This window comes from Thunnus albacares, chromosome 1 (assembly GCF_914725855.1).
Source record: "Thunnus albacares chromosome 1, fThuAlb1.1, whole genome shotgun sequence".
NCBI lineage: Eukaryota > Metazoa > Chordata > Actinopteri > Scombriformes > Scombridae > Thunnus > Thunnus albacares.
In genome coordinates, this window is record NC_058106.1 from 16,785,960 (window position 1) to 16,811,111 (window position 25,152).

At 39.5% G+C, this 25,152-nt stretch overlaps 3 protein-coding genes across 3 annotated transcripts; 1 reads left to right on the plus strand and 2 right to left on the minus strand.

Annotated features, from left to right (window-relative positions):
* Positions 1 to 646: 646 nt before the first annotated feature.
* On the minus strand, positions 647 to 6,146 carry tfb2m (transcription factor B2, mitochondrial). Its single transcript, XM_044346364.1, has 10 exons — positions 5,975 to 6,146; positions 4,589 to 4,951; positions 3,827 to 4,016; positions 3,455 to 3,546; positions 3,195 to 3,348; positions 2,586 to 2,734; positions 2,167 to 2,256; positions 1,698 to 1,757; positions 1,429 to 1,577; positions 647 to 1,217 (listed from the first exon to the last, which is right to left on the minus strand). Exons 2-10 carry the CDS (start codon positions 4,874 to 4,876, stop codon positions 1,028 to 1,030), a joined length of 1,362 nt encoding a protein of 453 aa, XP_044202299.1. The 5' UTR covers positions 4,877 to 4,951; positions 5,975 to 6,146; the 3' UTR covers positions 647 to 1,027.
* A 215-nt stretch (positions 6,147 to 6,361) lies between these two features.
* On the plus strand, positions 6,362 to 15,277 carry LOC122979144 (saccharopine dehydrogenase-like oxidoreductase). Its single transcript, XM_044346375.1, has 12 exons — positions 6,362 to 6,813; positions 8,979 to 9,091; positions 10,222 to 10,302; positions 10,790 to 10,919; positions 11,076 to 11,125; positions 11,384 to 11,514; positions 11,944 to 12,061; positions 12,662 to 12,781; positions 12,931 to 12,987; positions 13,154 to 13,265; positions 13,529 to 13,610; positions 13,824 to 15,277. The coding sequence occupies exons 1-12, from the start codon at positions 6,615 to 6,617 to the stop codon at positions 13,912 to 13,914; spliced, it is 1,284 nt and encodes a 427-aa protein (XP_044202310.1). The 5' UTR covers positions 6,362 to 6,614; the 3' UTR covers positions 13,915 to 15,277.
* gcfc2 (GC-rich sequence DNA-binding factor 2) lies at positions 14,920 to 25,141 on the minus strand. The gene is made up of 18 exons (XM_044346354.1): positions 24,722 to 25,141; positions 24,256 to 24,357; positions 23,270 to 23,458; positions 22,772 to 23,026; positions 22,322 to 22,422; positions 21,914 to 22,080; positions 21,472 to 21,655; positions 20,899 to 21,022; positions 20,401 to 20,452; positions 20,083 to 20,180; positions 19,517 to 19,716; positions 19,252 to 19,396; positions 18,859 to 18,980; positions 18,511 to 18,587; positions 18,290 to 18,356; positions 18,020 to 18,166; positions 17,772 to 17,908; positions 14,920 to 17,423 (listed from the first exon to the last, which is right to left on the minus strand). Exons 1-18 carry the CDS (start codon positions 25,041 to 25,043, stop codon positions 17,291 to 17,293), a joined length of 2,622 nt encoding a protein of 873 aa, XP_044202289.1. The 5' UTR covers positions 25,044 to 25,141; the 3' UTR covers positions 14,920 to 17,290.
* Between the last annotated feature and the right edge of the window lie 11 nt (positions 25,142 to 25,152).

A 25,152-nucleotide genomic window follows, 5' to 3' on the forward strand; every position in this document is an offset into this window, starting at 1 on the left:
AAAAGCATATGATCACCTCGATAAATCACCATTTTTCACTGTATGCAACCAGGGAAAAAAGGGAATAGATTTAATCTGGCAAAACACCCAAACTCCTCAAAATTAGCTTGCTGATGGTGTGAGGACAAACCTTAGACAGGATCCCCAAATTACATATCAAAATTCTCATTTGTTTAAAAATGATATTAGACAGGCAACACACACTCAATAAAACATTTTAGACAAGCTTATTCACTAACAATGAATATTCAAAACTTTACAAGACATAAAGGTATTTAGTGACAATGCATCACCAAGCTGTTGTAATGTCTTCACATAAGCAATCTCCCTTACTTCACTCAAGATGTCTGTTTGGAAAATTATGCAATATTATGGCAGGATACATGCAGGGTTGTGATCTGTTGAACTTCCCATAACTGCTGTCACAGCATAGTTTTAGCAAAACTGCAGTTTAATCACTTATTCAACAAATATAGTGTACATTCATTCTGAATTATCTGCATGACTAAGGCTTTTTTTTTTAGCCCCCTTGGGCACTTTAAAAAATATGATTTTCATTATTATTATGGCATTCATTTAGCAATTTTTAAATTTTTAAAGCATTTTAAAGTGTTTTCCCAAATCTCAAGTGAGGGCCCAATCTCAACTGAAATCTCAACTCATGGGAATCCCAGTCCAGGACATTGCAGAGGATCATCTCAAGTTGTTCCTCCATTTTCTTAAAGTACAGTAACACAAGCATTTCCATCATTTCAGTCACTCCCTACAGAAGTGGATGATGTGAGGTAACAAAAGTATTTATGCAGTCAACTTATTCTGCCGTGTCCATTTCACAAATATTTTTCTTATTAGAATATTTTGTGTTTTCATGGATGTCTCTAAATCCGTTGAAACTGTATTTACTGTGTGTCCTTGTTTCATAAAATCAGACATTATATTATTCTTTATTTATATTACACTGTCAATATATTATACATGTGTTTGTATGTACTTGTTTTGTCTATGCATTTGACCTAATGTATATACTTTAGCCCCATCCCTCTCTCTGTGTGTTTTCCAGGATCTCTTCATAAAGCCAGCTCTGTGTGAACTCCTGGCTCTTGTCCATTAGCTGGAACAGCCGAAGATACTCCTCTGGATATACGTGGCCTGTCAGGATGTCCTCCGGCATGTCCATCTCCGATAACAATTTACTCCCACTATCTGGTGACCAGAGACTAGAAAAAAAAAAACACAAATGAAGGAGAGTAAGAAAGGGAGGAAGAAAAATGAAAAGATGAAAAGAAATGCAGAAGATGTTTAGTTGGAACAGCCTATAATACTACTACAGTATGGATGAGCATGGCTCTACTGCAATTCTTGGATACATCAGGCAAGAGTGTGCCTGCACAGCCTCTCTCAACATCTGTGTGAGTGTGCATAGCTTACTTAAGCCTGTCGATGAGCTTGACCTTCCTCTTTGCCAGACACTGTTTGACCATCATCAGCAGAGTGGAGGCATTGGAGGTTGTGAGGCCTGCTGAGAACAGATCAGCCCGTGGACGCAGACGCACCAGGCACAGGTGGTCATTGGGAAGCTGAGTTGAGAGGTTGATGGGGAAAAAAAGGCAGAGAATGGGGGTAAATGTCATACTGTATTAAATGCACTACACCAATCAAGTTTACAATGCTAACACTGAGTCTGCTCTCATCCTTACTGTGCCTTTAGCAGAAGGTGCACTCTGTCTTGAAGACGTCACGAACGACTCCCACGGCTCCTGCAAAGACAAAGATGAGGAGTTTGATGAATGGTTGATTTCCCGTCAAAAATGTGTCGAATCATACGGAAACGCAGCAAAAAATAAATAAATTTGGAAACCTTATTTCGTAATTATTACTTCCATATCACATAATTAAAAGAAAAAACATCTCTTAATTGTCAGAGAAGATAATTACGAGATGCCGTAACAGTTGTTTTCATTTCAGCTATATTACCAATGAAACTTTATAATACTTTATTCATGCTTTATTTTGATAGCGCTTTTCTTTCGGCTTCAAGGAAGCAGCATAAAATTAAGCACTGTGGCGTGCTTTTTTAACTTTACAGTCAACACTGAAAAGCCTCACTTGTTTTAATACTTTTGCAAAATCACCACAATGTTTTTGCCACTCTCCCTCATTATGTACCTTATGCAGTAGTTCAATATCACAGGCCATCTGCCAGAGGACACCGAAGGCTCTATAGTGCATCATTTCGCCTGGACGTGCCACCAGTTTCTGATGGAGAAATAATTGTGTTAAGTATTTTATACAAAGACCAAAGTAACACACAGAGATGATGCATTCATTTAAGCTAACAGACACTATTTTCACCCAGCAGTGACTGATTGTATTGCCATATGGATATGGCAATCTTCAGGACAGATCACCAAGCTGGTGGTTATAATTAGCTGACTGGCAGCTGTAGCAGTAATTAAGTATGGGTGGGAATTAGCTCAGAGCTGCCCCAAATGGGTGCAAACAAACACACACCAGGTTATAGTCTGATCTTGACTAGTACTCCTTAATTTCTACAGACAAAGCATAATACGCTCTTGTTCTTTTACCAGGTATTCCTTCTCGCTTATGAAGAGGTTGAGCTCTATTCTTCCGTATCTGTAGACAGACAGCCGTTCAAACAAAGCGTAAACCATCTTCAGCAGGATGCTGCGCTCATTACGCTGGGGCAGGATGCCAACCACCTTCACTGGGACATCTGGAGAGACATACACATGATTACATCACCAAAACACACACATAAGAGGGATCCTATACTACACAATGCACTGTTTCCATTCAGTAAAGACCTCAGTATTTTATTGTGTAGAAACTGCACACCAAGTCATTACTCTAATGCAATGTGATTTTATTTTTTCCAAAGCACTGATTCTAAAAACATTGATCTCAATTCTTAAAACCTGTGAGTTGCTCAGCAAGTTCCACCAATCAAAAGTCTTGGTTATATATGTTTTAGGCTCTGATTTGAGCCCTGGCTAAGGGGTTAGGCTAATTCTTATAAAAGGAGGTGGGATTTGTTTGCAGACAGAGAGGCTCAACTAAAGGAACAAAAGCCTCTTTGTGTATGAATGTATGTGAGAGAGAATTTACAACACAACAGTCTTTTAGGTTTGCTGCACTGTTTTTGTTTGTGTGCATGTGTTTTTTTTTCTTCTCACCATCAGTCCAGCTAGCTTCTGATATTCCCAGGTCAGTGAAGAGTTTGTCAGTGAACATGACAGGAGGTTTGAGGTTTCCATGGCCAATGGGGTCCAGCTTAAAGTAGTCACAGTGAACTACTTCCAGCTGACCATCAAGGCGACCTTCTAACTCCTACAAGATTAAAACATTGTTTATTCCTCTAACTGCTACAGGATTGGTTAAGCTCAGGTTAAGGATACAAAAAGCTGTTTGATGCTTAAAAAGGTGTTTGTGTTACCTGTAGTTCATGTACGAATGACCTATCACCCTCAAGAGCCACAACTCTCTGAGCTCCTGCATTAAGCAGTGTCCTAGTCAACACCCCCGGACCTAAGGAAGACAGACAAACACAGCCTGTCAATTCATTGTTTCCATTTATGACAAAAAAAATGGTCTTTCACTGACAAGAATAATATATCCTGCACAAACTTATAAAATACAAACACACACACACTAGTTATTTTTCAGGAAAGCACTCCCATTAAAACAAACTTGTCAGTGTCTCTACCAGTTTAGATTAACATTATGCACTTACAAAATTGCGGAAGAACAAATATGTATTCAATAAATCTACTTCTGTTTTTCACTCTCACATTGTGAAAACACATACCTGGGTTACAGTCAAAGATAACAGTTTTAGCGTCCTGTAGGTCAGGTCCCAGGTGTTCTGTTACTAGCTTGGCCAGCTCTGGGTCCACTATGAAGTGTCTAGTTTTTTTACAGGCCTGCGCACGACGTATATTCTCCTCTACTTCCCCAAGGTCCAGGAAGTCATAAAGGCACAGAGGACGACGTTGGCCCTGCAGAAAGACATATGTATATACAGTGTGAAAACGATCAAAAGCATATTTGAAAAATGCTCACAATATATTGAGAACCAGTGACAATCTTTTACTCTATTTTATTTTTTTAAGTTTATTGCACAATTAAAAACAAAGCATGGATGAGAGGCAGCAAAAACTGTCAACTTGTGGGCTAAGCGCAGTCAGTTGGGGTAAAAAAAAAGAAAGCTGATAATAGAGCAGGCTCAAGACATGGAGAAAAGTATGTTTGTGCTGTTTTGCTTGCTCTTTTGTCACTACAACCAACACAAACTACTTGGAAATGGGTGAAGAGATGGGGGATTATAGACCATATCTGAAAACAAACCACGTAAATTGAACAAAAAGATTTGCCTCTATTACTTAACTCCTTAAAAGCTCAAATTTTATCATAACTTTGCACCCTACTGATAAGTACAAAAAAAAGTGCAGAGGCACAGACATCTGTAAATCCATAATAGGTAGGTATGTATTTCATTAGAGCTAAACGTACATCAAGATGCAGTGGAAAACTCTTGTCTTAAAGAGCATAGTAAAAAATAACTGTCTACCTGTACAGCCACAGCAGACAGGTTCCTGTGTGCGAGTGCTGAGGAGGGGGATGTCCTCTCTGCACGGGGTTGCTGGGAGCTTGTACCAAGCGTGGGCCGACCAGGGCCTGAGGAGAGAGAGTCCAGGCTGTAGGCCCGTCTGTGAAGGACGGGAGCACCGAGAGCACTGAGGCCAGAGGGACCCACAGGAACCAACACTGCCTTACGCATACAAGATCTACTTCTGATGGTATGACAGCAAGCAGAGCGCATCATCAGCTCCACCACTCTACACATCTGGGTGGACATGGTGGACCAATGGGTGTCTAACAAGAGACGGAGGAGGGAGAGGGAGATTGACGGACCTCTTGAAGAGGTCACTGCCTAGAGGGAATGGAGAAACAAAAAAGACAAGGAATGTTATGAGGAATAACAATTTCATGTAACAATCATCTAAGTGACATTTCCTGACTTACAAAAGTACTAACACTCTTTGTCAGAGCCAAAGTCATCAGAACATACTATATTATTGTTGATAAGTGATAATTGTTCACTTATTGTGATTTTTTTGCTGTTAGTTGCTGATGTTTAGTATACTGTGAGTGTATCACTAATAGTAAAGTGCGCCTCCTAGTGTTATAATCGAGAAAGGAGTTTGCCTTACTGCTAGTTTGGCTCTATACAGCTTTATTGATCGTTAATTTGGACCTTTGAAATATTTGGATAACAGTTGTTTGGATAGTCCTTTGAATTATAATTATGTTCTACATAAGGATTCTACCTCGTAAAACGCTACTTTGCTGTATAAAGAAGCATTATTCATGCCTGTTTGGAGAGATAGGTAAATTCAAACTATTCTTCTGTCTCTGTGGATTTGAGAGTAACCCTTCAATTTGAGACGGATGCAGAGTGGAATGTAAAGAAATAGAAACGCGTCAAAACAACAGACAAGCTAAAGATGTAACCAAGTGGCTCAAACTACACTATTTAATAATACTTAATAGAGTCAAAATAATTATTTCCAGAGCTGGTTTAAATGTCGTAAAGGAAAAGTAACAATACAGAAAAAAATAAACAATAGCCTTTTAATATTTACGTTAGATATGTTAGTTGTTGTAATACAAAAATATGAGACCAATCTGTTTTGCTAACACGTGGGGAGGTTAACTCATTAACATTTGTTTTTTATCAGCCTCAGTGAAGAAGTATTCACTGTCCTTCATCCTCCACGTTCACACTTTGCTCATCTGCTCGCCAAACAGCCATAAAAATAACCTGGCAGACAATCTGTTAGTATAAGACTGAGTGAGGACACTTTAATTTTAGCCGGCTGGCTAGCTGCACGCTAACGTCACTTACAGCTAAAATACATTTCATGTCGTTTCCTCGGAGAATAAATAGACATACCTTACTGCAGATTGTCCTAAATATCCAAATCTAACGACAGCAATGATTTAAACCCGGATCCTGTCTGTGAGTCCGTTGGTAAAGCTGTGTGACATTGAACCCTCAGCATCCTGACCCTCCACACTAATGTTTTCACAACTCTCTCGTGGTGCTACAGGCGCAGTCTGAAAGTCGTCATTGATCTGCGACAACTGCGTGCACCAATCAGAGAACTCTAGGAAGTTGTCAAGGAAACACGCTTTTTTATTTTTTTATTTTTATTATTTTTATTATTGTTTTATTATCAAACGAACATGCTTTTTTAAATTGTTTTTTTTTTCAAGTGATCATGTTTTTTAAATTTTTTTTCATTGTTTTATTGTTTTATTTTTTCAAGCAAATATGCTAATGATAAAAAAGGCGTGAGCAGCAAAATATTACTAGAAAGATATACATTGCTCAAAAAATAAACACAGAACGTAGCACATTTAGTTTTTACGCGTCTGTGTATCGGTGGGTTAAGATTATTAAACGTTCATATTAGCACTATGTTGCTACGGAAGTAGCCAAAGTGTTAAACCCGCACGCAGCCTGTCTCAACCGTCATTCAGCCTGAGCTGACGGTGTCGCATTGAACTCCTCCAGCCTGTCCACTGTCATCATGGCCTGTGTTGAAACATCCTCCAGCAGGCCCTACCACCTGGTCGTCTTCGGAGCCTCTGGCTTCACAGGACAGTTCGTGGTGGAGGAGGTGGCCCGGACTGTTTCCGAGGGTCCGAAGGGGAACCTGAAGTGGGCCGTGGCCGGCAGAAGCAAGCAGAAGCTGGACAAAGTCCTGGAGCAGGCCGCTGGAGTCCTCAGTGTGTATCAGTAGTTGTGCATCAGTAGTTGTGCATATTGTAGCAGACTGTTAATAACAAGCTATTTTCCTCCACCATGAATAGAGATTTTTAATAGTGTACGTTTTTGAATTAACTTGTAGCTGTTAACATTTAAGGGTATTGTAATCGGCGAGCTGCCCTTTCAATCTGTTTTAACTAAAAATACTTTGCATTTCTTTTCTTCTTGCATTACTCCGACTCCAGATTACTTATCTACTAAATCAAGCTTTCTGATTGTGATGATTTTGACTTTGGTCCCATCTACTGAACTCCAAAGTACACATGAGTCAGCAACACAAAGTTAACCACTGAAATAATTATTATGTACTAGCCATTACTACTGTTAAATATAAAAATGTAGAAGGAGAGTAATTATAACGCACATCACGTATAGGTGACGATTAGAAAATAATTCTCAGGATCCAAACGTTGTTGTCCAGATTAAATTTTTGTGGCTTGGAGTTAGTGTGCAGGGACCACAGGGATCTAAGTTTGCGTATCTGCTCTAACCAGCAGTCAAAAGAAATAGTGATATTTTAAAAAATGATAAGGTATTTATAGAGTAAGTAAAGAGGCAAGGAGCTCTTGAGCAGCAAATGGTTAATATTACAGCTGGATCCTTTGTTGATTAATCTACTAGTTGATCAACAGAAAATTAATTAGCAGCTATTTTGACAATCGATCTGACATTTAAATCATAGTTTTAAGGTAAAATGGCAAACATTCTCTGGGTGCAGCCTCTCAAATGGATTAGTTTCTTTTCTCTGTTGAACTATTAATCGAAAATTATAAATAATTATGCAATGCAACCCCAGTGGATATTTCCTATCGAACTTCAAACAGTATATTTTCTGATGATCGACTTTGTTTCAACAGTAATAATTGTATTTGTTCACTCATGCAAAGTGAAGACAGAAATAGAATAATATAATTATACCTCCAGTATGTCTTAATATAATTCACCTGAATTCAATCATCATGTGGAATGTGTTAAAAATATTTACAAAATATTTCTAGTATGCCAGTAACTTTCCAGGTTGACAATTTGTATCTATGCAACACTCTAAACATGGAAAATGAAGTCCATCACAAGATTAGGACCAGAGAGCACTTGTGTTGTCATGATAGTGATGTGAGTTTCCAGAGGATTAGATGGTTATTTAGTTGTCCCCTCCCGTTTGGCTTTCTCTTCAGGGAGTGTACAACAGCTGATGGAACATACCCGCTCGCTGTTCAATCCCATTTGACAGTACACAGCCTGATGTGTCAGCTAGTCCAGTCATTCAGTAATCACTAAAAACAGCAACTTGTCTGTTTAAACAGAAATGTATCTTTTCTCCCAAAGGCCCCAAAAAGCTTTAATGGCTCATTTAAAAACAGCTTACATTGTTTCTGCAGATTTTTTGAAGATGTTATCTAAGATTAGATAAGTATCTGGATTCTTGTAGCATGTTTATACATTTTTTTAGTAACAATGTATTAATTTTCACACATGCAGACAGTACTCGCATTCATTGTTTTCTTAAGAAGGAGAGCTTGACAAATTTTTTCTATTCATGGATTGAAACTGAAGACGCCATGGTAACAAGCCCGTTTGTCTAACCTTTAGGCTGCCCGGCAGACTTTATAGCTCCATGACAGTGACTCTGTTTCCTCCTCATTCTTTACACACCTGCAGATTTTACTGCTTACTACTGTTTATATATAATGAATAAGGGCCTATGAAATAATTTTTATGTTACAGGGTTAATTTATTACAGCTGTATCATCCAACAGCCATGTCTGACACTTGTCTCAAACTGACCAATCTCATGAGGAGGAGTTTTCTCATCGTGCTATAGTCAATTTGCTCCATCTTTGTGTTTTCACTGAGCAGTAGTAGTCCAGTTTAATCAATGATCATGACTTTTAATTATTTAATGTGCATATTTGAGGCTTACTGTTACTCATTGCCTTAACTATAAACTAACTGTCAGTCGGTGAAACCACTGCAGTCATCAGACTAAAAAGATGAAATAATATGGCATCGTGAATATTTTACATTACGTGTCTATAAAAGCTGATGTCTAAAAGTTGAATGGCAAACATTTGGATCAAAATATACTACAGCCCCTACTCTACTCTAACACTGCATGTGTTTGCAGGTAAGCCAGAGCTGAGGACAGAGGTGGACATCATCGTGGCAGATGTAGAGGAACCAGACTCCTTGGCAGCCATGTGCAAACAGGCAGTTATTGTTCTCAACTGTGTGGGGCCTGTAAGTAGACAGTTCCAACAGAAATGTTCGTGCCTGTATCTGTTTTTCTTTGACAAACTGAACTTGCTCAGTCTCATGACACAAACTGTATTTTCCTCAGATTGCATCAAAACATTGGCATGTTGGCATCAGTGTAGCTAAACTAGTCTGTCTCACTCTTCCTTTTTCTGTCTTTCTCTTTCTTGTTCTCTGTCACACACACACACATACAGAGCAGCCTTCATTTACACAATGAAGGCTGCTGACTTACAGCACACAATAAGTCGTATTGTGTTAAAGTCAGAATGGAGAGTAGGTTTCCAGTAGCACTGCTTAGCGTCCTGTGCATCATTCAGGTTCTTGTTTCAAACCAAATTCTTCCACTACAGTAACCTCCACTGTTGCATTCAGCAGAACTTTTCCAGTTTGGTTAAAACCAAGGCAGCACAGAGTTGAAGCCAAAAGGAAACCAACCAAGTCTTTTTTTTTTTAATTTTCAGTTTCACTGTTTTTTATCTTGAAAATACAAGTCCACTCATATTTTCCTGTATGAGCATAAATATAATAAATCTGGTATTACCAGAGCAAGAAAGACCACATAGTATTATGTCAGCCACACGTGTCTTGCATAATATTATATGGAACAGGAACAAGGAGTGTTAGTAAGGAAGAATGTACATTGCACTTGGAGGCGGTTTGTGTGTTGTAACTCTTGACTCTTGACTTGCTGTGTACAGAAAATCAAACAGAAAGACAACTCCTAAGACGCACATAAACTGTGTGACTTCCATGTAATATTAAATGTGTGAGTGTGTGTGTATATATCTATATCTATATCTCTATATATATATATATATATATATATACACACAACACATTACAGTACAATGAACATGTTTAACAGGATTTACCAAGAGATCTGGCTTCTACAGCTGCAGTGTGCACCATGAAACACTTTTTGCAGTGCTTCTGTGTGGAAAGCTAATATTGTGACTCTCTGCACCAAAAGAGGGGGTTATATACAGTCTATGGCAGTGACAGGGACTACAGTTCATGGAGAATTGGCCATTGACCAAATCACGAAAAAAGGGGGGATGTTATTAAAGTGTAACATGGTATGAATTAATTAGTGTACATCTCTATGTGTATAGTACAGGTTCTATGGTGAGCCAGTGGTCAAAGCCTGTGTGGAGAATGGAGCCCACCATATTGACATCTGTGGAGAGCCTCAGGTATGCATATAGCTCTGTATTTCTGTACTGTATCCTGTATAATTGATTGTCTGTCCTCTCTGCTTTGGTTTTGACCAACACTAATTTCACTATGCATTTAAACAAAGTGGATACTTTGATATCGCTCTCCTCTCCTATCATCACTACATGTGCCCGACATGGAGCTGCATGTTATCAGTGGACATTGCAGGGATGTTGCCATACAGATGTCCTAACATTTGGCTTTGCTGTTGTTTGTGTTCGGATTAAATGAAAGACATGCTGAGTTTCATGCTGTTGCCTGTTAGACAAAATTATCTCTCACTTGGGCGCATGACAGCAGTTTTCCCTCACTGTTCGATGTCCAGTCTGTGTAATACGGCACTCTGACAGCCTAACTTGAAGATGATGGAAGTTGCCAAAGAAAGCAACCTTTATAGTTAAAGAAAGCATTTGTGTACAGTGTGTGTGTGTGTGTCTAATTGTGCAACTGTACACCTGTGTGCAGTTTCTGGAGGGCATGCAGTTGAACTACAACAGCCAGGCAGCTGACAATGGTGTGTACATCATAGGCAGCTGTGGATTCGACTCCATTCCTGCGGACATGGGAGTCCTCTACACCAGGAACCAGTTCAAGGGTACGCACATATGGACATACACGCAGAAGGATTAAAAAAATAATCCCCCTCTTACGCTGACATGCAGTGGTCCATTCTCTGTTTCTGTTGCTATAAATAAATAATTTACTGTCATCTTAGCCTCTGCCAAAACATGGTGTGTGTGTTTTTCCACAGGTACACTAACTGCAGTGGAGAGCTTCCTGACCGTCAGCACAGGGGCTGAGGTACGTAACTACATTACCCATAAATCCATGCAATGGACCAGTTTGTTGTTGACATCTGAAGTGCCTGCATATGAGTCTCTTCCTCCTTGTTCACTCCCTTTTTTAAAGATTTCTGTTGTACTATGTGTTCCTCTCCTTATCTCTTTCTGCTCTTCGTCTCCCCTTGTTCTTGTTCTCATCGTTCATTTTATTTCTGCTCTCTGTCACATTTTTTTCTATCTTTGAATTTATGTGTCTCTCTCTGTCGTTCTCTGTCAGGGTGGATGTATCCACGATGGCACATGGCAGTCAGCCGTCTATGGTTTTGCAGACGGCCAAAAGCTTCAGAGTCTTAGGAGGAAGTTTAATCACAAACCTCTCCCTACTGTTGGCACTAAGATTAAACGCAGGTACGTAGGACAGAAAGGCCTTCTGGCTTCTGCAAAATAAATCATATCCTAGATGACACTTAACACAGACAGTTTACAGCCCAAATATTAAGTTGTATATGTTTACATTCAGAGCAACTCGTCATTAATTTGTTGGCTAATCACACATTTCTAAATAGCTTCTTGAGATTGTGGGTGGCAAGTAATCCCTGCTGTCAAATCTTTAAAATTGTATTTTACATAATTGAAAAATGAAACAAAGGCAATGACATATTTCTAGTGAGTAATCATCCAGATGTGACATTTTTTCCTTCTTTTTTATTTTCTTTTGGATTTTTTTGTCTCAATTTTAAATCCCACAACCTCTAGTACACACAAGAGCATGTATTACAGTTTGGCCCACACATGTTTGTGTTGATAATCACTGAAATGTTTTCTTTTCATTTCTAGGGGTTCATTGTTCTTCAGCAATGAGATCCAGCAGTATGCGGTGCCCTTCATGGGCTCCGATCCCTCCGTTGTCAAGAGAAGTCAGCGCTTCCTGGTGGAGGAACATCAGGCCACACCGGTCAGTCTTTTTTTTTTTTTGCTTTTATTTCTTTACCCCTTGTTTCATCTTTCGCCACTCTTTATGTGTGTTTAGTTTCCGTAGCATCATGGAGACCCTAGTATGTCTGTTTCAGTTTATGTATCACAGATGAGATGAATTAGGATTTTTGTCTATTGGATGAAGCTGGTTTTGAACTTGGCTCTATTAATCATGATTTTCTGATCTAGTGAACACCTCTCCATATGTGAATGAAAAGTGACACACACTGCTCCAATCCTTCTTTTATTTCTTGTTACTGATAATATTTCTGTCCTAGATGGTCTCCATCCTCCTCCAGTTTGTTTTTAACTATTTATGAATCATATTCATGATAGCTCTGTTAAAATATTCATTTTTATGAGATGTGTAACTTTTGATGGTCTAACTTGGTCTAAGTGCTGAAAGTCTCGAGTGGAATAAACTAAATACTTAGGAGCCAAAGAGTTGTCATCATCATGGTTCATTAACACTCTTGTTTTCACATTTAGACGGTACCAACATTAATGCAGTGACTGGATTACTGTCTCTGCTATTATGATAATATGCTGCTACAATCTGTATTTGTTAACCCTACTGTAGGTTCAGTATGGCGCGTATGCAGGCATTGGAGGCATTGGAAACATTATCAAGTTGATGTTTGCTGGCATGATGTTCTGGTTCTTAGTCAAGTTCAGTTTTGGCCGCAACCTGCTCGTCAAGGTAAATGAACGTGGCATGCATAGAAACAATACACATGAACACACACTTCACATTTCACAAATGACTTTGACTGAATATTCTACCTGTTACTGAAATAATTAAGTCAGAGTACACATGCTGTGTGCTAATGTGTGTCTGTTGTTCCTCAGCACCCAGAATTCTTCTCTTTTGGACTCTTCTCCAAGGCTGGACCCACTAAGAAGCAGGTAAATGTTGACAGAACAGAAAATAAAAACCTCATACATTCAGTTAATGCTCACCAGCAGTTCTGTTCATTCATCTGCAACATATCATTTAGTTCAGATTGTAAAGTTAAGAAGAAGATGCTCTATTTTCTGCTACGTGTTATGTGTGTGTCTGTATGTGTATTAGATGGAGGGCTCATCCTTCCGGTTTGCCCTCTATGGAGAGGGATACACAGAGGGACAGGACCCCAGCCAGGGAAAACCTGATGGCAAGATTCGCACACTGGTTCAAGGACCAGGTAACTGGAAATTTATAATCCTGCTATAATACAAGGTTTTGTCCCTAATTTTGCTTTAGGAGGATAGCGGATGTTCTAGCAGCATGAAAATATTTTATTAAGCCCTCCGTTGACAAAACGTGAAATAGCTGTACAGTCACTTGAACATGAAGTATGTTAGTAATGTTTCTCTCCTACAAAAGCTTGCTTACCCGGTCTGGCCTGTTCAACACCTTTCTTGATGTGTCGACTGGTTGTGTAATTGTGTCTCTGTTATTATTCAGAGTGTGGATATGTGGCCACGCCCATCGCCATGGTACAGGCTGCTCTAACAATCCTCAACGAATCCTCAGCCTTGCCCAAGAAGTAAGTTATCAACCCAGATTAAATCAACCCATTTTTCTTGTTTGGAGTGTTTTCATGTGAGTTGAGTTTTCTGAGAATGAGGCTTTCTAATGCATCTTAACCAGCCAATTAAATCAAGCACTTACCCATATATTTTTATAAAGTTCCTGTGATGTTGGTATGAAGTTTATTTTGGTTTTAATTAAATTCTTACTTGCATCCATCTTTTTCCAGGGGAGGAGTGTACACTCCAGGAGCTGCTTTTGCAGAAACCACACTGATTGAACGCCTCAACAAGCACGGCATCCAGTTCTCCGTCATCTAAAGTTTGTGCCCTCTCTGATGCCGTACTCCAGGTTTTTCTCAGCACTTACGTAGTATATGCAGAATAACAACTGGAAAGTTTCCAACTTTAGAAGAGCGCTATTTCATCATCAGAGCCTTCACTAGGGATGGAAGACACTTTCAGATTAAATTCTAACACCATTCTTAACGATACTTTCCGCATTTATCCTTTTTCGATCAGTCGGAAACTTGCCAGTCTCCCTTTGGCTTGAATGTAACATTACTATTAACTCTCTGCTTGCAAGACAAATAGCACAACTGCAGCAGCTTTTCCAAGCCAAGGACGGTGGAGAGATGGTTGCGCGGATAAGAGTTTAGCACAGTCCATCGCTAAAATGATTATTTCTAATGGAAAAAAGGATTTATTCCAGGATTTATTCCAGGATTTGGTTTAGATCATGTCTCTAAATCTAAACAAAAAATTAAAATGTAATTTATATTTGTACCTCACTCGATTGAAAAAGGTTCATTACCAGTCCTCCTTTTGCCAATGTAGGCTTCAGGTGATAAAAGAGAAAACATGAAGCTGTTCCTGTTATCAGAGCAAATTGGTTAGTGACAGACAAATTATAGTGTGATCAAATGAACAAATTATCTAATGATGCAAACAGGATAAAAACTGGCCTTCTGTAGTTGCCACACCCTCATGATGCAGTCTGTCTGTGGTTTAGTCACACAGGAATGGATTGACATGAGTTAAAAAATCTCAATCTTTAGTAGTTCTGTCTCTGTAATATACAGTAGCTTCATATGCACAAGCACATTGCTCCCTAAGTAGCACTAGCAAGGTAGTTGTGCTTGTGGTGTTTTGGTTCAGTGGAGTGAAACCGTCAGTAGAGAATAGGAGCCTGCTGTGTGTGCACGTACATGCTTGCCTCTCCTGGCCTCGCCTGCTAGTCGAAGTCCTGATCGCTTGGTTTTTGACAGTTAATGGTTGGACTATCACTAGGTCGTCCTACTTTCTTGGATGTTTATTTTTTGTAGCAACAACTCACTTATCCAGATGTTTGCTTTTGAGCCTTGTCAGAAAATGCATCCAGTCGTCTGTACACAAAACAGCACGAGTTACCATGAAACTGAATGCATCGTCTGCTGTTTAGTTAACATGTGTGCGTGAAAAGTTCGTTTTTTGTTTTTTATTTTTATCCGAAGGTCTTGTCGCTCTTACGGACTGGAATTGTTCTACGATGTGATGTTATCTCAGTCCAGACTTGTTTTTGACTTGTGTTTGAGTTTGTGGGTGTTAGTGCACGTGACAGGCTATGTTTTGGAGTTTTGTCTGTGGTTTGGTTTGCTTTGCTTTGTGTTGGCCTCCTGAATAAAGCCAAATCTGCTAACAGCCATAAGTCTTATGTCTTTCCTATAACACAGACCACACAAACCTTTATGGACGCCTGTGAAAATGTAATTTCCAGATCAGTTTCAAGCATACCAGTAATGCCCATGATGCATTTCCTGTCGAGTAGAAGGGTTATCAAGTGGTTTACATTCATTAAAGCGTATGATGAAAATTAATAATGTATTATATGTATTGTTATATTTATTATATACATCCCTCTCAAATATTAAGAGATTGTCCTAAAAGATCACAAGTTTAGTTTGTGATCTACTAGACAAACGGTAGTTGTGATCTTACCTTCACCGTGTGACATTACAAGTGTCTTTATTTAAAATATTATTTTGATTTGATTCATTGACTCAAGACCATGAGTAAATGGCATGGATCACTTCAATCCCAGGTTCAAGCCCCTGAAGTACAAGGTGGCTCAGTGTGCTCTGGCCTGGTGGCCTTTTGTTTGACTGTTTTGTTTTTGTGGACATTCCCACCTGAAGCAAATTATGGATTGGTCATGTTTATTCCCACATTGTGCATACTTTTGTATTGCTATTTCTCACTTCTGTGTTCTCTGAAGCAGCCTGGTCCAGGAGAGAGGGAGGAGAGGAGAAGAGGTAACAGCCTAACATCATTTGGAACTGATGGCTCAATGTTTGAAAAAGCAAATTAAGTTTTCAGGTACTGTTTTGAATATCATTACAAGTCTGGGAATAATCTGTGGGCTAGTCCAACCTTTATTACCTGCACAGGGCTGGGACGCTAACCTGTGTCAGAGAGCACTTACCTGAAGGTTAGATGGGCAGAAATAACTAAAAATGCTCTTATGGCAGATGTACAGTATAACAATAATTCCCCTCACCACAATCTGCTACAACTGACTGTTTGTTTGTTGGTGGAAAAAACTAATCGGGGCTAAATGCAGTTGAACACTAGCCTCAGTCTCTGTAACAGGAGTTGTTGATAATTTGCCTTGTAATGAGTGGTAAAATGATTTGTTTGCCATTTGTCACTTTATGGTCATGAAATGATGACATGTCAGAGACAAAAATCAAAGTGATGATTTGCGATAACTGTTTTTTATAAGTTGTGTATGTAACAGAATATTGAGATGTTTGGATGGTATTTGTTGTCATATTTCCACAAATCTATCTTCTGTATCTCCAATCCAGGTAATAATGATGATAATGATATTCTATCCTTTGACTGTGCCATTGATAGAGTTGACATAAGTGTGAAAGTGGTTCATAGTAGATAGTAATAAATCACTGACTTGTATATAAAGGAGTCACACATCTTAGAGAACCAGTTGAACCATAACCTTGTTTTCATATCTGAACTTATTTTATAATGAATTTATAGGTATTGGCAAGTCAATTTAACACATCTTACAAACTCAGAGGTTGAGCAGTGTATTTGAATGAAAATAAAACTCTACATATATTTATGAAATTCACATATTTATTCATAAAAATACATTTATCTCCTGTACAAAAAGACAGCAAATTGTTTATGGCTAAACAATGATCACAGAGAGGTCAGTTCTTTACCCCACACAATTTCTGTTGGCAGTTTGCTGGTAGTAATTTAGAGGTGATTTGTTGTCATATTACAGTAGCTGTACATCACAAGTAGTATTGTATGTGAATACATTCTGCATTGTGGAATTAATCCATATGTTTTTAATCTATTGTTAGTTTTACTTCATCTCTGACCTGAAAGTGTGTAATGGCCAAAGTGCTGGTCTGACTAGCACAACACAATGATGACATCTTTGCCCATATAGTTCATTTTCTTTCCCCTGAGTGATTTAGTTCAACAACTGCAGATACTGAAGCGGGGCAATGGAAATAAGTTAGTTTTTCACTAACCATAAGTGAATGTAGGTACACTGCATCCAATGCACCAGACAAATTGGACAACCCAGAACTGAATGACTATTCCTTCTTACAGAAGGCAAAGCTCACCCAGTTCCTCTCTGACAGTATACTACGTTTGCTGTTTGATCCACCGAGTTTATTGTTCATACTGTGTCTTGATTCAGCAGCTGATGAGAGTAGATGACATCTTCGTAGTGGTATTTCTCTGCTATAGCCATGATAGAGTCATGGCACCTGATTCTACTCAGAACCTGCAGCACTTCAACCACAGCAGACCTAGACAAGGAAACACACGCCTGGATTAGAAAATTACAATCGTGTTGTTGTTGATGTATTGAGAAACATCATGATCCCTGAATGGATATAAATGCAACCACTTAAACTAAAATTTGCTGTCACAGTTAAGTACTTGTGTCACTTTGAGCATTGTGAAGCTGAGGTTATGGAGCACCATTAAGTAACCATAAAGATACAGTATTTTCAAGCAAGTAAAAGTAACAGGACTTGTTTTAAAACTGCAAAATATAATAAATGATTTCTTTGAAAGTTACATAGAGACTAACTTGATTGTACAGCAATTCCAAATGTTTTCCCTCCCCTCACAGAAACATACTGTTTTATTACCTGGTGTTTGGATCTTCAGGAGGCTGCTGTTTGCAGATGGTATGGACTTTTTGAACTAGGTGGTTTCTGAAAGACTGGAGCTGAGACAAACAGACGTCCTCTCCTCTCAACCATGAGAGCGGCAGACTATCTGCTATCTGGAGAGACAGAGAACAAACAACTACATCATTATCAAGACCACAAATTGAGACAAAGGCAAACAGCATATATAAAGACATTTCCATGTTTAAATTTGCTATTCCAAATACCTTTTTGCATGCATGAACATCATTACTGGACAGTGTCTGACTGCACAGGGTGATCATCAGGTATCGGTTCAGCAGTTTGTCCAACATCAGTTCCATCAAAACAGACTCAGGAAGCAGCAAATCCCATTTCCCCATGTTACCTAGTAGCTAACATAAATAAAAAAAACACTGATTAACAAACAGCAGCTTGGCAAAATTAAGCTCTTCCCACATGGAGACAATATAAATTACATAAATGTTTTAACCAAACTGTTTGCTAATGAGTAGTACTTTTATGGCCGTCCAGAACTGTTGGTCCCTGAAGCATCTCTGAGGAGACGACCTGTCTTCTAGGAATCTGTAAAAAAGAATAAAACAAAAAACAGTATAAATAACAGATTGCAAAGACCATAAAAAGGTATAACGTCATTTGAGACTATTTTGATTAAACCAATTTTAATCAATGCTTCAGAGTATAGGAAGCAAGAAAAAAAACCAAAAAAAAACCTTACTTTTTGGGGTAGAGGGGGATGAAGATATCTTCATCTACACAGCTCCTCAGTCTGCCAACCACAGCCTCTATGAGTGCCTGCACGGGACACAAATACACACAGTAAACAAAAACATGTTAATGTACTGTTTGTCTGACTTGTATTACACTTTATAGTTTATATTTGTGTTCCGTGTTAAAGAAGGTTTCGTAGCATGCCTATCAACACCGCACAGCATACTGTCTTGGGGCTTATTGCTTTACATTTAAAGAGTAAAAAATGTGTAAAAAGCAAAGCAGGACTGAGGCAGAAGGAGGATTTCTGTATTGACATCTATATATAAGTTTCATGTGTAAGTGTTGGCTTTACCTTGACTGGTTTGCTCTGCTCTCCTTCAAAGATTGAATAGTCCTCCCTGAGTCTGTGACAAACATCAGTTAGACAGACTGACTGATGGAGAGACATGGGATCCCACACCAGCTCCACAAAGGCTGAACGGAAAGAGCAAAACAAAAGTATGAGGCTTTTGTGATTTGACACATCTGTGGTCCAAAACAGGCCAATAAGGTGGACGATAGCTTGTGGAGGGATTGCACGAAGGTGAATGGACAGCAAATTTGATAGACTGCTTTTCATTGTGAAGAAGTTACTGATTTGATTTCTAAGTTCAAGCCTCCATCTGCTCTTTCACTACATTTTAAAATCTTATACTTATTGCAGCTCTTTGTATGAGTACAATGTGTGGATGAGAGTGTGTGTTACCTGTTATTTTGGGTAGGACAGTCTTTTCTATGACATTAGACAGCGTCTGTCTGTCTGTGTGCTCTAGCTCCTCATGACCGTGTCCGTGACAAAAGGTCTCCACCGCTGTGAACCATGGGAGGTTTTCAAAGTCGCCGCTAGCATCCTGACAGACACACACACACACACAAATAAACTTGAACACATACTGTGACAGATGGTTACTGTTGTGTGTATGTATGCAGAGTCAGCCTCTGTGTTTGTGTATGTCCATGTGTTTAAGTACCTTCAGAGGGCTCCACGCCAGCAGCTGATGTCTTATGATGGGGTTCAGCAACTTGGGCAGACACAGAGCGATGTAGGCATTTTGGTATGAGTCAGAATAGGATCCTCTCCATTCTTCAAAGCGAGACAGAATCTTTTTCACGTCACAGAACTCGTCCTGGACATCAGAAAACACTGCCTGGGACTTCAACATGATATCAGCTGGAGAGGGAGCCGAGAGGGAGAAGTAAAAGAGAGTCAGACAAAGTAGCAGAGGGATCACATAACTCAGCCTGGACAGTGGGAGCCCTGACTGATAAAACAGAAAAACAGTAGGAGAGAGTTTATGTGTAGCAGGTAGAACGGGGAAAGCATGGGAGAAGTGACACTGGTTAAATTTGATCTTGCAACAATGTTAATCCATTGTTGGACTATACAGTAGTGTGAGCTAACACTCAACTATTGTTGAGTATTACCTGAATTACTTAATGAAATATTGTGATTGACAGTGGTTTTTTTTATTATGAAACTTAATAGGTTGAAGTTTTTAGTAAAACTGAAAGCTAAACACACTGATTTCTTCCTCACCTTTCTGCTTCTGCAGCTGTTCTTCCTCCTCTGCTGAAGGCTGTGTGTCTTCAGGTATATCAGAGTCTTCCTCAGTTTTAACACCAATGTCTGTCTCGCTGCAACATATGAGGCAAATATTTCACAGACCTTGTAAACGCCTCTTTTTGTTTTATTTTTTACTGGATGGATTTTATTAAATTCATTTTGTAAGTATATATAATTTACTATTACAGCAGTCTTGTTGTTTATATACAGAATATATTAAATATAATACATGAAATAATTCATAACAAAAGAAGGAAACTTTATTATGAAAGATATTTTTATTTGACTCACCCTTGAGTCTCTGCTCCATTGGGAGAGCTTCTGCTCTGCTCATCTGTACGATCTACAAGTGAGATGGAAAAATACAGTTAATGTGGAGACCATTTCACCTTCAACTGCCAGGGCATCTTAAAATTACATTTCTTTCCATGACTTTTCACAACCACACCAGAGAGCTGTGGCCTAAAAATGTTACTCCTGGGGAACCAATGTAAACTTTTCTTGTATCTTGTGGGTGGTGCAGTGACCCCATAGAATCACTGAAAGAGTTAGCCGACATTCAAATGTAGATTTAAAAAGTCTAAAACATTTTAAGTATTTCACTCATCAGGATCTTAACTTTGTGGTTAAAATGTAGATTCTTATTTACTAGGATCTAGAATAACAAGAAACATATAATCCATTTGAAATTAAAAAACGCAAGCAATATTTCCAGTTTTATCACAAATGCGCGTGCACACACACACACACACACACACACACACACACACACACACAAATATCACTCACAACTGAGCTGCTGCAGGCGCTCAGCCTGCTCCTTGATCTTCTGTCGTCTCTGAGCCAACAGCTCCTCCATCTGGTCAGACAGCAGAGTGTGCAGCTCCAGTTCCAATGAGTTGATCTCAACAACCTGTAGTCAACAAAGTGTCTACAGTCAGCAAATTAACAATCTATTCATCAAAAAAGATGCATTCATACAAGTTCCTTTTTGACATTGTTTTTTGGCCCAGGAGTAGAGCCAAAACTGTTCCAATCAAAGTGGTGTTCAACAAAACTGTCTGACAGAACTCTCCTGATGGAGAGAGAAAGTGTAATATAAAATATATTTAACCTTAACATTACTGAAACATGCTGAAACCATGGTCTCACCAGTTACCACTCATCAACATTGTCTACAAAAGCCTGAAGCCTGGTAACCAGTTCTAAAAATGTAAAACTTCCTGTCAGGCCCTTCCCTCTTTGCACCTTCCATCACAGGTACTCTGCTATTTAATAAGCTGTAATTATTTTCTTGACCTATTTCCTTTTATGTGATGGTTAACTGCAGAGATAAACAGAGTCAATCTGTTAATCTCTTACCTTCTCCCGTAGACACTCCACCAAGTTGTGGGCATAGAGGGTCATGGACCTGTAAAACCTGAGCTGGCTCTCTGAGGAACTTTCCTCCAGAATCTCTGCAGAGCTTCTAGCGTTTTCAACATCACCCTCCATCCTGCTCAGCTCAGCTCGCCGCGCTCTGTGCACCTCCTTCAGGGAGTCCAGTCTGGAGAGAAAAACGGAGTGTTGCATTATGTATGATTATGACACATGTGCTGCTTAGAAATGTGAAATAATAAAATTAAGTGACTGGAAAATGTATCAGAAAATACAACTATGGAAAAGTTCATTCTTGACTTTGGGAAAAGTATTAAGAAATATTATTGCTCGAATCATATGTGATAAAAATTTGATCCAAGACGGTTATATCAAATATGTCAAATTAATGACATGGTTAAGGCAAATAAAGCTAAAGGAAACTTACTTTCCAGTGATCCTCTTCTTCACCATTGAGACAGTGATGGAAGGAAGTGTCTCTGGGATCCTGGCCCCTGCTGATTTCTTCTTTTGTCTTTGTCTGCTTCGCCTGTTGCGACTGCTGCTGCTGCTGCTGTAGCTGCTATAGCTGCTGGATTCACTGCCAGAAGGACTCTGAGTGCAAGAAGAAAAGGAAGAGAAAATGAAGGATGTCAAAACTTCAGTACAGAGAAGAGTTGCTGATGGGGGAAACTGTTGATACTAGTATGACAAAATCACAACAGCAGAATGCCTGATATAGTAACAGATGGATTAAGAAACAAAAACTATAAAGAGAGAGAAAGACTTACATAAAAGAAAATAGGAAAGAAAGAGCAGGAAGAAAATGAAAAGGATGTTTCATGGACTTTCTTACTTGTCCGCCTGGTCGTCTCTTGACACCCTTCCCAATTTGTGTCTCCTCCCAAAGTTCCTGCTCCTCTTCATCAGATCCTGACAGACTGCCATCACTTCCTCCTGGATGGCACAAACACACACACTTGAAGGAACACATTCCCACAACTTGGTGCAAAACAGACAGGCCTATCATAATGTAATATAATTCCTAAAATACACCTAACAATAAAGATCAACTTTCATATACTCTTAATCTTCTCTTCTTTTGCCTCTGTCCTTCTCTCTTCCCACATATTCCCTTCTCTCCTTTTCCTCTCCCCTCCTCTCCACCTACTTTTCTCTCAGGCACTCTCTCCCTATGCTCACCCTTCACCCTCCGTCTTCTTCTCTAGTCCACACCTCCTCTACTAACCTCTCTCTCCTTCTCCCCCTTCCACCCCATCTCCCCTTATGTCCATCTCTCTCATACCAAGTTTCTCAGCAATCCTCTCTCTGATGCTTTTTAATCGTGGGGCGAACTCGATTCTTCTCTCATGATCGTCTGGCTCATCATCGTCATCGTCAATTCTGTCTTCATCGTCATCACCCTCCCTGCTGTAGTGATCTGGGGTGCTGCCTGCGGAGCTCTGGCCATCTTTACTCAGGGGCAAGAACTCTTTCTGGGATCGTGCGGCACGACGCTGCCTCCTGGCTGCCTCAATGTCCTTAGAATTAGGGATAACAGCTGAAGACAAAACAAATGCGCAGAATATTAATGCAGGAACATGAATGGCTGACAAACAAACAGCCAATGGGCACTGTGAGCATGAATGTAACATCCAACAAGTTTATTGCACACACTAATACAATATTTTCCCCATATCATGCAGCACTAATAAGCAATGTGCTGTAGCTTTTATCTATTCTTAAAACTTTAGCGCACACACACCAACATTTATACATAACATACACCCACCAATACACATACCTGGTTTAGTAGCAGAGTAGCTGGAGACTGAGCTAGATGAGGGAGACCTGGAACCACCTTCATCATCATCATCATCATCATCATCATCGTCGTCGTCATCATCACTATGGCGAAGACTACGTGGTGAAGCCTGGCTGCCATAATCTTGCCTGGGAGAACCAGATTGTGGGACACCTCCACCGGCTGGTACTGGGAGTGAGGACAGGGATAAGACATGTCAATATGAAAACTTTCAAAGTATGGTGCTGTTGGCTGATATTATCATCTAGATAAATAGTGAAATAAAATTTAAAAATGTTTTCATTTAAGTCCCCCTCCGCTCAAAAATGTATTTTCTTCTTGTTCCCTCAGTTGAATGTTTTGAGCTTCACTGTGCAGAATGATGTGTGCAGAAGGCTGTTTTCACGTTCATCTGCTGAGGGTGGAAAGTCTCTCTGTGTACTGACAAGCATGATTTGTGACGTCACAAATAGTTTGGAGCCAATCATGGTTCAGTATACAAATTATACAAGTGCGATGTGGAAAGTTGAATCCTCCAGTGCACAAACACTGACAATTGACTTTTCAGTGAGGTAGGAGACATCTTTTGTCCAGTAGTACTTTTGAAATAAATGATATTTGCATATTTATGGATTCTGTTTTTTTTCCACTCAGGGAGAAGGAGTAGGAGTAATTTTAAGAATTTTTATCTAAGTAATTAAACCTGTTTTTTTGTTTTCTTAGGACAAACCATATCAGACCCAATTTATTATTATATTACTGGCATTCGTATTTTTATCGGTATATATAAAGTATCAGTCAAAAGTTTGGACACACCTTCCCATTGAATCCCCTGCCAACACCCATCCATATCAATAACACCCTGTCTTCTACCTCATACTCTAGTGAGAGTGAGAGTTATGATTTGTGTGAGTAACACAACATCTATCATAGGGACCTGTTGGTGTATAACGGTCCTGCGCCTACACATCCAGGGAGGTACTTACCAGTACTGTGGGTACTCCTGGCAGGTGGAGCCTCCTTCTTCCTTACTTGGAACAGCACAGCTTTATCAGATGACTTCTTCAGTCTAAACTCTGGTTCCAAGGCTGAATCAGTAAAAAGAAAATCAGAGATTCAATAGGGGTGATGGGACTAAAATCTACTGACATACAGTGAACCTGGGACTTTTGGGGCCCTGCTGGGCAGTTGACACAGATGATGGAGACACTGTAATTGACAATAAAGTCATATAACAAGAATTATGATCAAGTATATTCTGTCAGTATATCTTCTTCTTTTGAGCTTTATAAACAAACTACGAATCCTCTTCCATTCTGGCAACTTAAGGCAAATAAATTGTGTTTCCTTTTTCCTCGGACGTTGCTCTAACGTCTGCTGTCGTTAAGTAAACGTTTGACTGGAGTTCATCTTTGTAATGCTGACTTCAATACCCAACTTAAACTCAGTTACCTTCTTTGTCCTCAGAGAAACTGAGGACAGCGGTTTTTTTCTTCTTAACCTCGTCTTTGTCTTTCCTCCTCTTTTCTTTCTCCGCTGTCAGTTCCAGCTTCTCCCCGTCCTCTCCGTCACTGCTACCCGGCTTCGGAGGCGTCGATTCCCGCTTGGAACTGCAAGAGATGCCGCGGCCATGGGCCACTTTGGACGGCTTATTTGCCACAACTGCTGTTTTTTCGCTCTCCCTTCCATCTCCCCCGCTCTGCTGCTCTTCTCCCTCATCACTGGAGTCTCCTTTTCTCTGCCGAAAGTTCCTCCGGGGCTTTTTGTTGAACATAGCGATCTACCAACCATAGACTATGTGGTAACAGCTAAACAGGTAGCTGGGTCGCAAAGTAGAACTAAACGTCGTACGTCAAGTCGCCGAATGGAACGTAAAGTAACCG